The sequence below is a fragment of the Rhineura floridana genome, chromosome 4 (genome assembly GCF_030035675.1).
Source record: "Rhineura floridana isolate rRhiFlo1 chromosome 4, rRhiFlo1.hap2, whole genome shotgun sequence".
Classification (NCBI taxonomy): domain Eukaryota; kingdom Metazoa; phylum Chordata; class Lepidosauria; order Squamata; family Rhineuridae; genus Rhineura; species Rhineura floridana.
In genome coordinates this window covers 106,001,326-106,016,079 of record NC_084483.1, presented here as the reverse complement: position 1 = coordinate 106,016,079, position 14,754 = coordinate 106,001,326, and the positions used below count along the sequence as shown (strand labels likewise).

General features: G+C 39.8%; 1 protein-coding gene across 6 annotated transcripts in view; it reads right to left on the bottom strand.

The window, feature by feature from the left end:
• Nucleotides 1–10,921: 10,921 nt before the first annotated feature.
• Nucleotides 10,922–14,754, bottom strand: part of PDE7B (phosphodiesterase 7B) — a 309,082-nt gene continuing 305,249 nt past the window's right edge. For all 6 annotated transcript variants that reach the window (XM_061623935.1, XM_061623931.1, XM_061623932.1 and 3 more), the window contains one exon: nucleotides 10,922–13,610. In XM_061623935.1, the coding sequence (XP_061479919.1) occupies nucleotides 13,393–13,610 (218 nt within the window). In that variant the 3' untranslated portion in view covers nucleotides 10,922–13,392. The remainder of the gene's footprint in view (nucleotides 13,611–14,754) is intronic.

Here is a 14,754-nt window from a genome sequence, read left to right as displayed (position 1 = left end):
GATTTTATAATATGATTTAAGAGACAGGATTGTTATACATTGTAGACCTATAACTGATTTGATCTGTGACAAATGGGAAGTCAATATTTTACTTTTTATTTTTTTTTGTCTAACTATTTTTGATTTTGTTTTTTGTCTTTGAATGTTTTATGGTTTTGTTTTGTATGTTTTATGAAAATCTGAATAAAAATTATTGTAAAAAAAAAAAAAAGTCTTTCTCCTGCTTCATTTCTATCTCCTAAGCCTCATTTCCCCACAATTCTTAGTTCTTCTCTTGTTTCTTACTTTTGCATTCCAGTCTCCCATGATTATCAGCACATTTTATTTTGATGTGTGATGAATTGCTTCCTGTATTTCTGCATAACAATTCCTCTTCTTCTGCGTTTGCCGTTGGAGCATAGACTTTTGGATACTCTGTTCATAGGGTTTTTGTGGTAAGACGTATTCAGAGGTGGTTTACCATTGCCTTCCTATGAGTTTGGATGCATCTTAGTCTGGTGTCTCAGCTTTGACCATTCCACCTTGGGTGCCCCTGCCAGGAGTCTGGCCTCTTGGTCTAAACTCCTGACGGCATTGCTGTCAGCTTCTTCAACGCTCTTGAACCCCCTTGCCACTTTAAGGTGTACATCCTAGAGAGGGGAATATATTTTTACTGTTTTTAATATCAATTGTATAGTCTGGGTTACAAAATTTAAGACAGATACATAAATGTATCAGAAAAGAATGGCAACATAGAAGCAAAATGTAAATTGATGCATAGGGTAAATGTTGAGATGCTAATATATTATAATTTAAGAAACAATAGCCTATCCAGTTGTTTCTTCCTTATGCGATTAGCATTTCTGTGAAGGGGAGACCAGGACTGCACCTGCTGGCCCCAGCCTGCCATCACATCCTCTGTAGCCTTGCATCCACACATTGTAGACAGAAAGCTTGTCCTCCCCAACACATGTAGCCTTTCCCCATTATCTAGGACCCTTATTATACAGGTTTCTGGATCATGTAGGCTGCCTTCATGTATTTGTCAGGCTTTTCCTTTGCAAATTTGACCCGAATGCATTTACAGTGGGCGGGTGTGTGTGCAGACAGCCAATGACATGGAAGGCAGGAGCAGTGGACTCAGCCCCACTGCTCACATGATTGGCAATTGCATGAGCAGAAAATGACTGACTACGGCTAACATAGTAATAGTCATTGACAGCTTCCTCTAAACAACACTGTTCTAAATTTGATTCAAGGGTGAAACCTGCTAAGATCTCAATAATTGTCACTAGTGGTATTTGCTTGGTCTTGAGTAAGAGATGTTAATTGTACATTTACTTCCTTGAATATAGTAAAAGGTTGTAAAAAAAACCTACAGGTGTTATACGTATATTTGAAATTCAAATATTGCTGTTGACAATTTTGTACCCATGTAAATTTTGCTTATAAAATAAATAACTTATATTTAGACCATGTGATCATTCTCCATATCTCAAATATTTCAGCTTTCACAGATTTGTGTAGGTGCATAAGCTATCTGTGAAAATAAGCCTTTTTTTCTTGTAGCTTATAAATTGCTATGTAGAGTGGGGATATTATCTAAAATTAGCTTACAGTTAAACTCTAGAACAGGTGTGGGGAACCTTTGGCCTTCCACATGTTGCTGAGCTACAGCTCCCAACAACCCCAGCAAGCATGGCCAGTAGCCAGGGATTATTGAAGTTATAATTTAGCAACTTCTGGAGGACTAAAGTTTCCTCACATCTGCTCTTGAAACCCCATCCTACCTGCAACCTAGATACTGCACAGCCCAGAGGGTTTGTGGATTCCATCCATAACATGTGTGTACTAAATTCTGCTCATGCATTCTTATCTTCTGGTGGACTGTTGCAGATTTATAAGTGTTGCTTTATGCAATATGTTGTCCCAGTCAAAGTGTGTTGTGCTTTATAATTCTTGTGGGTATCCTTCTGGGTAGCAAGATGAGGAGAGTTAGCTAAGAATATTGGCTTCCCTCCCTGAGATTAAAATGCTTTCTTCTGATAATTTGTTGCTTGATATTTGATATTCTAGTACTGTCATTGCATGCTCTTTTCTCAAGCGGGAAATAACCTTTTGTTCTCTATTGATATTTACATTGACAAAGACATACCCTGAAAGGTTATAAATAATGTGTTGGCAGTAAATGCATGCTTTGTAATTTGAATGTTGGATATGTGTCCATGAGTGACTGATTATTGAGTAATGTTGCACTCTAGAACCAACAGTACATTGATGCTGTCTTAGTAAGTCACCCCTTAATTGTAAACACTTTGAAGTGGGATGTATATAGCATTTTAATCTTTAAACAGTGATTAGACGTGAAAAAGTCCGATAACTTTGAAGCCATGGGGATGGGTGGGTTTTTTTTGTGTTCAGGTGGTAATGGAAATTCTAGGAATACTTACCAAACCTAAACTTTTTTAGCTGCTTTAACAGCATAAAATGCATTGTACAAGTTAGCATATAAAACAGGCTATTTATGAAATTTACAGAGCAGTTTTTAAGCATGTTTATTCAGAAATAATATCCACTGCTGGTAAGTACACATAAGATCCCAGCCTCAAAATCATGAGTGCCTTAGGTTATAACCGTATACACACTTGTTTGGGAGTAACTACCATTGAATCCAATGGGACTTGACATGCCAAGCATAACTCTGCTAGTTTTGTAGCATGCTGTCTCTGTCAGTTTTTGAGGAGAAAGGTGAAAAGGTAGACTGCAGGTCAAAAGGACAGCAGATGCAGGATATTTGCATCTAGTAGTACCAAACTATATCCAAGATCACCAGAAGAAGGCAAGCAGCAATTCACAAGAAAATTTAGGCTCTGTATTTCTTTGCATGATGATGGCAGGACCTCTCAGGTGCAGAAATGCATCTTGGATTTGAGTGTTATATGTGTCTACATTATACACTGCAATAATCACTCCCAAATGCTGCAGACTGTATTCTATAAAAATCTTTATACCGCACATATTGAGTGAATAAGATCTTGTCTTAAAAAGCATTTTGCTCAATCTAAAAGAATATATTTCAAAAGAGTTTTTATAATGTTCCCCAAAATATCCATTTGCTTGGAACTGAACTTGGAAGATGCTTGTTTTTAGAATGCTTTTCTTTTTGTTTTGCTACATTTGCTTCTCTGGGCTCCTTTGGGAGGAAGGGCGGGATATAAATGTAATAAATAAAAATAAATAAACTTCTCCAAGCAGAATTAGTTTTGTATTTGCCCATTAGCTACTGGGCTAAGTTCAAGGTTCTGGTTTTGGTGTACAAAGCGCTGTACAGCTTGGAACCAGGATACCTGAAAGACCGTCTTATTCCTTATACTTATCCCATATACCCAGTTGGTCATTGCGCTGTGCAGGTGAGGGCCTCCTGCAGATTCCGTCTCATCAGGAGGTCCGTTCCACACAACACAGGAAGCAGACCTTTAGTGTAGTGGCAACTACCCTTTGGAATTCCCTCCCCTTAAATATTAGGCATAGTCTCAGTTGTCTTTTTGGTGCCTACTGGATGCCTTCCTCTTTCAACAAGCCCTTTAAGTAGAGATCTTATCCCAGTCTGTGTTACAATTGTTTTTAAGATGTTTTTTAAAAGTTTTTAAAGATGTTTTGTTTTTAATATATGTTAAAGTCTGTTTTATGATGTTTCAGAGTGTTTTGTATTTTTGTTTGCCATCCTGGGCTCCTACTGGGAGGAAAGGTGGGATATAAATTTAATAAATAATAATTTGAATGTTCAGCCATGGTTGTAGTTAATATATTTGGAATGGATAGCATAAATGGAACATCATAGGTGAAGTTGAGTTTGGTTTTGAGTGCCTTGTGCAGAAATATATGTGTGCTTTTCAGCTTGCCATTTGAACATTTGTGAAGAACATAGTCAATTTTGCTGGTCCTCAATTATAGGTCCCTTCCATCCTTTTTTTTGGCAGATTTTCTGAATCCATGGCAAAAAGGAGATTGAAAAAAATGCACGACAAATCTGCATGCAAATTGTATACATCTTATATGCACACTTCCCATAAAATACCCATATTTCAGTATTTTTAATGCATTTTCTCCTAAAATACAGTTTTTAAACATAAAATATATATTTTTCTGCACACTTCTTTGGACCCAAATTGCATAGCAAAATTTGGAGAATTGTGTAATCTAACTGATAGTTGTGTTCCAATCCAAAAGCAAGATCAGGAGCATCAAATCAGGTGAATCCATGGCAAAAAGGCAACTGAAAAAAATTCTTCATCCTTAACTTGAACTAGTATCTTAATCACATCCTTCCTTTAACATCAAGATGTTGAGCAAGCCGCGTATTCTTAAGTGTGATTAGTACATGCAGCTAACCACCAGAGGGCAATCTGACACCATCTGCAAAAATTGCTTTGTTATACAGCCACGAGAGTGGCTGTATTTTCATATAGCCAGTCTTCTATACATAGCACCTTTACTCCCCAGAAGTACAGTTTAAGAACCAAATACCTTGTTCTGTTGTGTTTAGTCTGTTGACATTTATATTAGAAAAGCTCTAGGTCAGCCTTTCCCAACCAGTGTGCCTCCAGATGTTGTTGGACCACAACTCCCATCTTTCCTGACCATTGGCAATGCTGGCTGAGGCTGATGGGAGTTGTGGTCCAACAACATCTGGAGGCACACTGGTTGGGAAAGGCTGCTCTAGGTCTTTATAGGTACTCAAACAATGTGAAAACGTAAGGCAAGAGTCTCAGTTGACTGATGATGAACAGGACACTGCCGAGGTAGAGCCCTATCTTTGACCTCATTACCACACATCTGCAGTATGTCTCTCTACTGTCTCTTATGCCACTCCTTTTAGTTTTCTGCCGGTCCTGATTTGTGCTGTAACCCCATCTTCTTGGTGCCTATAAAAGCCTACCCCTGCACCGGCACTTGGGACAGTACAAGCTAGCTGAGCAGCTATTTCTGATTGATATTATGTGGGCTGTAGTGACCCTTGTGGCTACTAATGTGCAGTCCTCATGATTGTTCTGTGTATTCTGGTGCTTGTTGTGTGTCTCCTTGTGCTATATTGGAACTGTAAGTCTTGGCATTTGTGTTTGCAGTCACTCCTTGCTTTCCATATGCATTCTTTCTCCCCCCCCCCAATCAGTTTCCCCAGCTGTAACAGGAGCCCTCCTGTTCTGTGGTCCTGCCAGCCTGGAACATGGAAGCGGAGAGGTTTCAGGAGCAAGGAAAGGAAAAAGAACTTCTTTTCTTTCCCATCATTCTGAGATCTTCTCCCACTTTGCTGTATAGCGCTAAAGGGCTCAAGTCAGGAATAGGCTCCTGGGAGGAAGGGCAGGATATAAATGTAAATAGTAGTAATAGTAGTAGCAGCAATAATAATAGCTATATAAATTGATGGAGATGGTTTGGCGGCTGCTCTGCAGAATTTCAGACAGGTCTTTTTCAGCCCTACTTGGAGATGCTAGGGATTGAACCTGGGACCTCCTGCGTGCACAGTAGATGCTCTGCTATTGACCTATGGCCCTTCTGCTGAGCTAGGGTTAAGACTGCTTCCTTAGCAGTAACCTCTTCAGCCTTGATTTCTTAGATTTCCAGGATCTTGACATGGAAACGGAGATTCCTTTATCTGGAGCATATTCTAAGATGTTTATTTTTAAAGCAGAAGTGCTATCTGCCATTCTAAGGCTCTTTATTGTTTTTTGTGATGGAACATACAAGTTACTGCTTCATCTGAGGAGTTTCATGCTTTTTAAAAATACTGACTTTTTCTGCTGCCTTTCACAGCTAATTGTGTTTCATTTCAAGTTAAACTTTACAAAGTAAAAGGAAAACTCTTGGATAGGGGACTGTAGAAAATGTCATCACGAGAATAGATAGCAGTCTAGTTCTGATTAGTACTGTGGTGGTTAATTATTTTAAACTGATTTGTTATCTCTGATTAGATAAATGAACATAAGTTTATATTTTACAGTAGGGTTAGTTTAGGTTGTATAAATTGCGCATAGTTAGTGTTGACTAACTTGTAGATTTATGAATATTTGATAGGATACTCAACAGCATAGATATCCAAGACTTGGAAAATTATGTGGTGCAGAATCTCATGAACTGCAGAAAAGCCTGAAAATGGACACTTGTGAATATCTAGGATCAAAATTTGGGGCATGAGTCTTGCCTCATAATGGAGACCAGCAAACACAGCCTGTCACAAATAGCATGGATTAGAATATATAGAAATTATGTTACCTCACCCAGTTTTGGATTTGGGGACTCAGAATTTCTAGTAGCAATCAGAAAGACATGTTTTGTTTCCTTGTCTCACAGAGATCAACATTGTTAGAATACTTATGTGACAAAGGAGGTCCAAGATTACCCTAGCTAAAGGAAAGTGAGAAAACAGGATGTTTTGACACCTATACGTTGAAACTAACAGAGAGGATGCCTTTGTAATTGTAAGGAGCAGGGGCCAAGCCACACAGGTGACAGACTACTGCAGTGGGGGTAAGAATTCTTGTCCCACCCTCTTGAACCAGTCCTGGAAAGACTGCCTCCTTCCCTACACCCCCCTTAGACCAGCAGGAGGTGGCCTCTTTGTTGTTCCACCACCTTCAGAAGCTTGAGGAGGTGGAGGCCCGGGAGAGGGCATTTTCTGTTGCAGCCCCTAAGTTGTGGAACTCCCCACGGAGGTGTGTCTGACAACTTCACTGGATAGCTTTTGGCAAATGATGAAGGTGCACCTCTTTACCCTGGCCTTTGACTCCTGAAATGTGTGCATTTTAGGATCCACCCTATTTTTTGTGAGGTTGTATTTTTAATTGTTGAAACCCACCCTTGAAGCTCAGGGGGGAGGAGGATAAATTATTATCAATAGTAGTCTGAAATGTTCAATGTGCTTGTAGAATGTAGGCTGTATTTACCATAAACAGCATCTGAAATTCTCCTGCAAGGTTTTAGCAAGCACAAAGCAAATACTAAAACGTGAGATATGCAGTATGCAAGCAAACACCATCCTTCCGTATTTTTTTATTAGCAGTTACCTTTTGACATAAATACTTACAGCAGTATGTTAAAAAATATACAGCTATGTCTCTTTAGTTCTTGGCATCACTGCATAGCAGTCAGAATTGTTAGGACATAACACTAAACCAGTTTGTTTACCTTAACTATAATTTGTACATCTGAACCCTCCCAAGCCAGCTAACTATGGCTTTTTATGGCCAGCAAATCAGAATATGAAACCATGGCTTGAGGTTGGCTGGTAAATCTCAGCTTGCATTTATGGTTGTCATTGCATCCAAACTTGCTATCTTGGGTTAATCCTGGTTGTCCTGACTCTGTGCTCCAGCCACCCACATGGGTTAAAAGCAGTTGGAAAATGCTTGTGCAGCTAAGCGAGTCTCACTGGCAAGTTTCCAAACCTCACTCTGTATTCTCACTCTGCCTGGTAATAGAGGCGTTTCCCTGCCCATGTACTCACTGACAAGTCCTCCCTTTCCAGCCTGCCTAGATCCACGGCTTTGCAGAGTGAAAAATTAAAGGGGCCACATGCTTCTCCTCTGCCAAACATCTGCCCAGGAGCACATGTTGAAAGCATTTGTTTGTTCTTAGCATCTTCCCCCAATTTCTAGAACCAGTACTGTTTCACAAAAACCCTCCCTGTAGCAAGTACACCAAGCTTTGCTCTTCCACACTTAAGTTCTTTTTGTAGCTCTGTTGCTGGGACACACTCGTGACTCTTCAGTACTGACCAAAGTGATACTTGGGAGAGCTGTCTCCATGGACCTAGGCAGTCTAAGGACGATTGCTCCTTCAGGGCAATCATACGAGAACCCAGGTTTGAAGATTGTCAACAACATATGACAGCAGTTGTTTTGGGTGAATGTAATAATATCAGGCATACACTCTGTGCTCCTTTGCATTCCCTTGGAAGGACAATAAGTTTCTTAATCTTTAAAATCCAATTTGGGGTTCTCGGGGCCTAACAGACAACATTTTTGTGGGTTGGCTGCATCCTCCACAACTCAGCTGTAGCATGCAGGACCCCTCTGCTGTTTCAGAGGACTAGCAGTTGCTGGCGTTCCAGAGACAAAGAGCCAGGAATTAGGGCAAGGAAGAGAAGGATTTTTGTTGACATGTGGATCAGTCCAGAGATACAAAAGGGAACCCTAGCATATAAAGTGATATAGCATGTAAAGCAATGAGGCAGTATTTCACTAGTTCTCCAAAGAAATCCTCGTTGATAAGGTTCAGTTGTTCACCTCATCAGTGCTGTGCAAAGATGAACATTTAAAACCTTTTAAAGAAGGTCACTATTCACAATAAGCATTCTGGGGTAAAACCGCACACCATGCTGTTCTATGATAACCTAGTCTCCCTTCTCCTGAATAGAAGAGATACCAACTTTAGATGCAGTACAGGCAGCAGCATTCCATATAAGTATCAGTGGTCAAGACAGGCAGCTCCATTGCTGGGTAGGCAGACCTCTGGTCCTGCTCCTGGAATTTTTGGACAGGTGGCTTTGGACAGCCAGTTTCAATATGCATGCCTGTACTTCACTGCAGCATCAACAGTTCCCTAAGCTAAGTTTCCCCTGTAACAGCCTCCTCAGAAGCAGCCCCACCATCTCCACAATTTTTTGGTTTCTCAGACAGGCACAGTCTTCCCCCACAGATGGGTCTGACAGGGACTGGAATCGGGAATTTGTCCGTAGGAAGTTGGGAGCTGACTCCAAATATGTTCAGGTGTGATACAGAGGTTGATGGTTTGGGGTATGAGCATGTCTGTGGAAAGAATACACTGCTTATAGCTGCGGAGTTAGGTGCTTAATTCACAGCTAAGAGATGCTTGAAGCATGGAGTAAGACTCTTCTGGGATTCCTGGGTGATTGGTAAATCTGAGTGTATGGGTAGTTCACATTAGTCACCTTTTGAAATTGCTAACAAATTTCCACAAATGGCCATACTGCAGGGAAAATTCTTGCAGTAAGGAATTTATTCAGGAAGGCTGAAAGGAAAGGGCTTAAAAATAATGCATGGGGTGTGTCTAATAACAGAGGAAAGGAGGGAATTTTTATTGCTGTGTTCGGCTCGGGGCATACCAAGAGTGTTTGTATTTCTGCCCTGTTTTGGTAGCTACCTAATGGTGAAAGAACTAGTAATGCAGTGAAAGTCATGCCAGTCCTTGACTACTGCAGAGGCAGGCGTGGGGGAGGGACAAACCAGCATTAGACCAATCCATTGAATCATTTGTAAGCCGGATCTTGTCTGGTTCAAGAAACAAAGTCAAAGCAAACATTGGCTTAGTATTATGTTCAAACATGGCCTAGTGCTTTCTTTCAGTTTAATGCATATTTATACACAGTCATAGCAGCCGAATCTTGGTCCCACCATTGGGCATTGATTTTTAGGACCATGTGATATTATTTGACATAGTTTTGTGTAAGGAAGATTAACAGAATATGTTTTATACCCAAATCAAACTTTATTTGCATGTAAAATTTATGTATCTAAAATATATTGATTGGGCGATATCAATCTCATGACCTCCCCCCCCCCCCCGGGCAAGAAGGCATCTGTCAGTAGGACAGGCGTGGAGGCAGTTTTTGGTGATTCCCTCTCAGCTACCCAAAAATCTACTCTGGAGGATCCCCTAGCCCTCCAGAGCATTTTTAGGGAGGCGCAGATAGCTGCAGTGGGAAGGAGGGATCTCTGAAAATGGTCTCTGTCCCTGTCCTGATCACAGATGCCTTCCATCAGCAGAGGGGATAGTACTGGATGCCACCCATTATGCTGAAATATTTGCACCAATACAAAAGTTAGTTTCTTTTTGTGGTATGCTCCCCCACCCCCAATAATTTTTATTTTTGACTGTTATCTTGACACTTGTGATAAAAAGCTATATTTTAGTAATAAGTTATATCATGTTAATGAGAGCATCCCAAGTCCATATTTAGTTAAACAATCCACACTGACCAGGGAGAATATACTGTACTTGGTATGTGGCTACCCAGAATAAAATTGTTCATGACAGACAGCCATTTATTCCATTTAAAATGGAAGAGAAGAACCGACCCTGAGAAATCTTTCAAGCTTGGGGGTGTGTGTGTGCGCGCGCATCATCTCACTGTAGACTTTTTGTATACTTGTTACTTCCAGATAAATGTGCTTAGGTTCCACTGCAATGGTGGGACTTCTGACAAGTGTATTGGTTTGGAATATTGCTTAAATTGAGTCTAGGGTTTTGAAGTTCACTGTTGTTAATCACAGTGTGGAAAATGGCCCACCTGCCATCCATAATGCCAAAATTCAGTCGTCTATCCCTTTTCAGTTACTATTCATAATTTCTTTGACATTGTCACTGTGTCATCTTTGTTATAGTTTTGACATGGTTAATACTGCCTATATAAAGCTCCCTTCTTCACAGTGTGAAATGTGGCTTCAAAGTCCAGTTCATTAGGTATTTCCCCACAAATCAATAGAGATCCCTCATATTTTAATTTCTAAACGTACGCTCTCCCTTCAGCCTTGGGACTTACTAAGGTTTACATTCCTTTGGCTTGGAGACTCTGTGGCTCTTGCTGTGTGTTTCTTAGTAGTTCTGATTTTTGGCAAACCGCTAACTGCTATTTTGCTTCTTAATGCCTCCTTTTAGTATATGCTTTTTAAACGAATGAAAGTAGCATTTCAAGACATTCCCCAAATCCATACAACCAACTGTCTCATACAGTAGGTTGTAACTTACCACGTGCTGATGTCACTGATAGTGCTGTCTTATTAACAGAACACTCATCTGTGGCAGGGAAGCCTGGTAACTTCTGCTCTAGCTGTGTGAATTGACTGTAAGGAGTTGCAACAGGCCTAATTAAGGCAATGAAAGTGGGGGTGTTTCATAAACACAGATGCACCATCTCTCCTCGTTAGAGAACACTGAGTTTAATCAGAATGTAATGGGGTTGTATAGAAGTATAGCTGTTTGTCTTAGAGATCTTGAGCAATGTTCTTTGGTGAATTTCTTGTAGTATGTTGCAGCTAAAAGAGAAGAGTTTGTACCTGAAGCTCTGTATGTTCTGTACACTTTCTTCCAAGAGGTAAAAAGGGACAAAAAGCTTTATAGTTCAATCTCTGAGCAAAAATTAGCTCTTGATTTGGCTTGCAAACAAAATGTTCTTTTGTACTATTGTAACCTTGCTTTTTGTGGTGTTCCATTTCCGGCAACATATAAAATTTCATAGTAGTTGGTTTGCATTTTTATGTTGAATTGTTTGAATTCAAAGCATAGTTAGACTTTGCAGTGACTCCCATCTCTGTTACAGGATGCACCAGGAACATGGGGCTGACATGGACTTGTATGGACTCAGTTGTCTTTTGAAGTTAATGTCACACAAATTCCCTCATAGTTTTATAGCAGTTTGGTTGTCATGCCATTCTGGAATCTAAGACAGAATTTATATTAATCTGAAAAAGGATTACTGATGTAATAAACAAAGATATGGTAGGTCTGGAAGTAGAGCACAACCAATATTCACACAAATAATGTAATTTAAAAATATAATGGATTAGAATATCAATATGATTTTTCTTTCAATTGCTAAACACATCACAAAATGTATTTTGAACATTATAGTATTATAATGCTGATTTGGAGTGGGGGGGGGCAAATATAGAAGATTTTGTATTTTTTTTCCTTAAGTTTAGGAGCCCAAAACATCATGTAAATATCATGATGAAATGTGATTGGTGAAGCAATCACTAGTGGATAACCAAAGTTATTACTGGATCTATTTGTATACAGGAGATAGTGAGTATGGAAATTCTTGAAAAATGTCTATATATGTAATCATCAGTTACTGCTGGATTTCTGCTAATTTGGCACATAATACCCATTTAAGATTTTGAAATCCTGAGCTTCAAAATAAGCCCTTGCTAATTGTTGTAGGCAGAGTACAAAATGAGCACGTTTGACAGGAAATGTGACCTTGAACAAATTTTGGAGGGGTGTGGCTCTGCTCCTAATGATTTTTTAATGGCTATGGCTACTTCTGAACATACATAACGACTGCAAAATTTCAACAAAATCCATGACTATGATGCACTCTTTGTTGATTTGGCATGGAATGCCCCAATGCTAGTTCAAGGACAGTCTCCATCCTTCATTGGGTTGCAGTTTGTTGTAGAGTTTCTAAATAAGGTAAAATCTTGTAAAGTATATGGACAGATTATTTGAAAACGGGGAGGGGGAAAACCTGGCAACAATGAGCTGCAGCTTGATTAGAACAGTGTAGCTTAAACGCTATAGATCCACAGTGGAATGCATATAAAGGTTTCAGATAAATTGTCCCTCTTACCTAACCTTTGGCTGGGCAACTGAAAATAGGCCAAACTAAAATGAGATGACTTCTGGTAGCCATCAGAAAGTTAAGGATGCTAGAAGTTAAGGCCTTTATCTGCAAACAATAGTGTATTAATAGTCTATACCATATTTACAAATGCTTCCAATACTAAAACTAACAGGATTTTGTTCACAGTGCCATTGTTTATATAGGTAGCTTTCCCATAATACTTCGGTATTTCGGTATGGGATCAGTAGCGCCTTATATGTACAGGAGACACACATGTGCGAATATAAACATGTCACAGATACATTAATCAAAAAAGACATCTGGAAACTAAACTGTACAACTCTTCCCTTTTTGATTTGATAGGAAATATTGTTCTTGCAGTGAGAAGAATGCCAGTCTTTTACCTAAAGTGGCATAAAATGGTTAACAAAATGGGCACCACCATGAAAAAGCTTTGTGTACACAGGATAACCTTACATCAAGGTTTTTGGATTCCTTGCCCAGTGCACCAAATACAAAAATTAAAAAGGCTTTATTTAAAATGAGATACTTTTCTCTTGCATGGCCAGATGTCCTCTGAGTTCTGACAGTGCTGGTGGTAGTTTTTAATGTGCAGCCCAGATGCCAATCTGAAGACTGTACATTGCTCCAGGCCTTCATTCTGAAACTCATGTCACAGTATGACCCAAAGTGAATGAAACAGATAACCAAGAATGCATTGGTCTTGCCTGTATTCTCTAATCCTCTTCTTACTTGGTACCTGCTTTCTGCCCCAGTTTCAGCACTACTGAAAAACTTCTCATTCAAGCAGTTTGTGATCAGGAGTGATGAATGGCTTCAGATATTAAGATGAGGAAGTAGGATTTGGCACAGCTTTGAGGCCAAACCCAGAAGTGGTATAGGTTTAATTGAGGAGGACACCTGTCGCTTTGGCTTTCCTCCTGGTTCTTTGCTTCCTGCATTGTTGACAATGGCCCAACAGACCCCTTAGGATTTTGTTCACTGTTGTGAAAGGTAGTAGCACTGTAGCATAGAGTGCTAAGTCACTGCTATGGGTTTTCTCCTTCGTTGAAAGTCTGATCTTCATTGTCAGGCATTTGAACTGAGTGGTCAATGCTCCTGCTGCTGCTGTGTTGCTTATGAAGCAGACTTTTCCACTTGGTCTTGTTCCTCCGCAGATGGTTTAGCATGTTTTCAGATAAGGGTGTGTTCCCAGTAAAGTTGGCCCATTCTTCAAAGAGTGGCTCTACAATGTAGGACATGAAGCCTGGGGAAAAACATGAGGCAAAGCATATCAGCAACTAAGTCAAATAGAGAAGGCTTTTTCAATTGTGGCCCCCACCCTGTGGAACTCCCTCCCAAATGATCTCTGCCATGCCCCCCTCTAATGAGTTTCTGCTGGGCCATGAAGACCTGGCTCTTCAGGCAGGCTTTTGGGGTGGGTTAGATTTTATCGTTATTGTTTTTAGATTTTTAATGTCTATTATGTTTGTATGCCTATTTTGTATGTCGCCCAGAGTGGCTGGATAGCCAGCCAGATGGGCGACTAAGAAATTAAATAAATAAATTAAATAAATAAAAAGATCTTTCCACTAATGAAACCCCTGTGCAAAGCTTGAAATAAAATCTGGGAACTATGTTTTCTTCTTCAGGAGTGATTGGGGGGGGGAGTGCAACAGTAGGACTTCTCTCAGTCCCAACACCCTCACAAGTACGATTGGTGGGGACGCGAGATAGGGCCTTTTCGGTGGCTGCTCCTAGGTTCTGGAACTCCCTTCCTAGGGAGGCACAAATGGCCCCCTCCTTGCCATCCTTCCGTTGGCAAGTAAAGACTTTTTTATTCCGACGGGCCTTTGGGATAGAAGGTGTTTAGAATTGGGCTTTACAAGGCTTGTTTTATTGTTTTACATTATTATCTGTATTATTTTAAATTGTTTTTAGATTTTTAAGTGCCTTTTACGGTTTTAAGGTTGTGCACAGTTTAATTGTATTTTAATTGTATGTTTTTCTATGTTTTTAATTACATGTAGTTTTATTTGTAAGCCGCCCTGAGTTCCAGTTTGGAAAAAGGGCGGGGTAAAAATAAAGTTTCATTCATTCATTCATGTAGCTTCAGGCTGGGATTTATTTAAATTTAATAAATTTAATTAAAACAAATGTAGATCTGTTTTAATTAAGATGGCAACAGCACCGGTCACCACCACATCAGTTCCTCTCTTTTGATGCTCATAGTAATGGGAAAAGTCTAATCTTTTTTAAAAGGTAGTGGTGTACCACTGGAACTCTTCATGGCTTTGTAGATTAGCAGAATGAACATACTCTTTGGTTTGTTCGTCACATGCTGTTATGCAAATGCTTAGTGGGAGGTACGGCATAGATAGTTATTGGCCAGAATGCAGCTAATTTTAGCA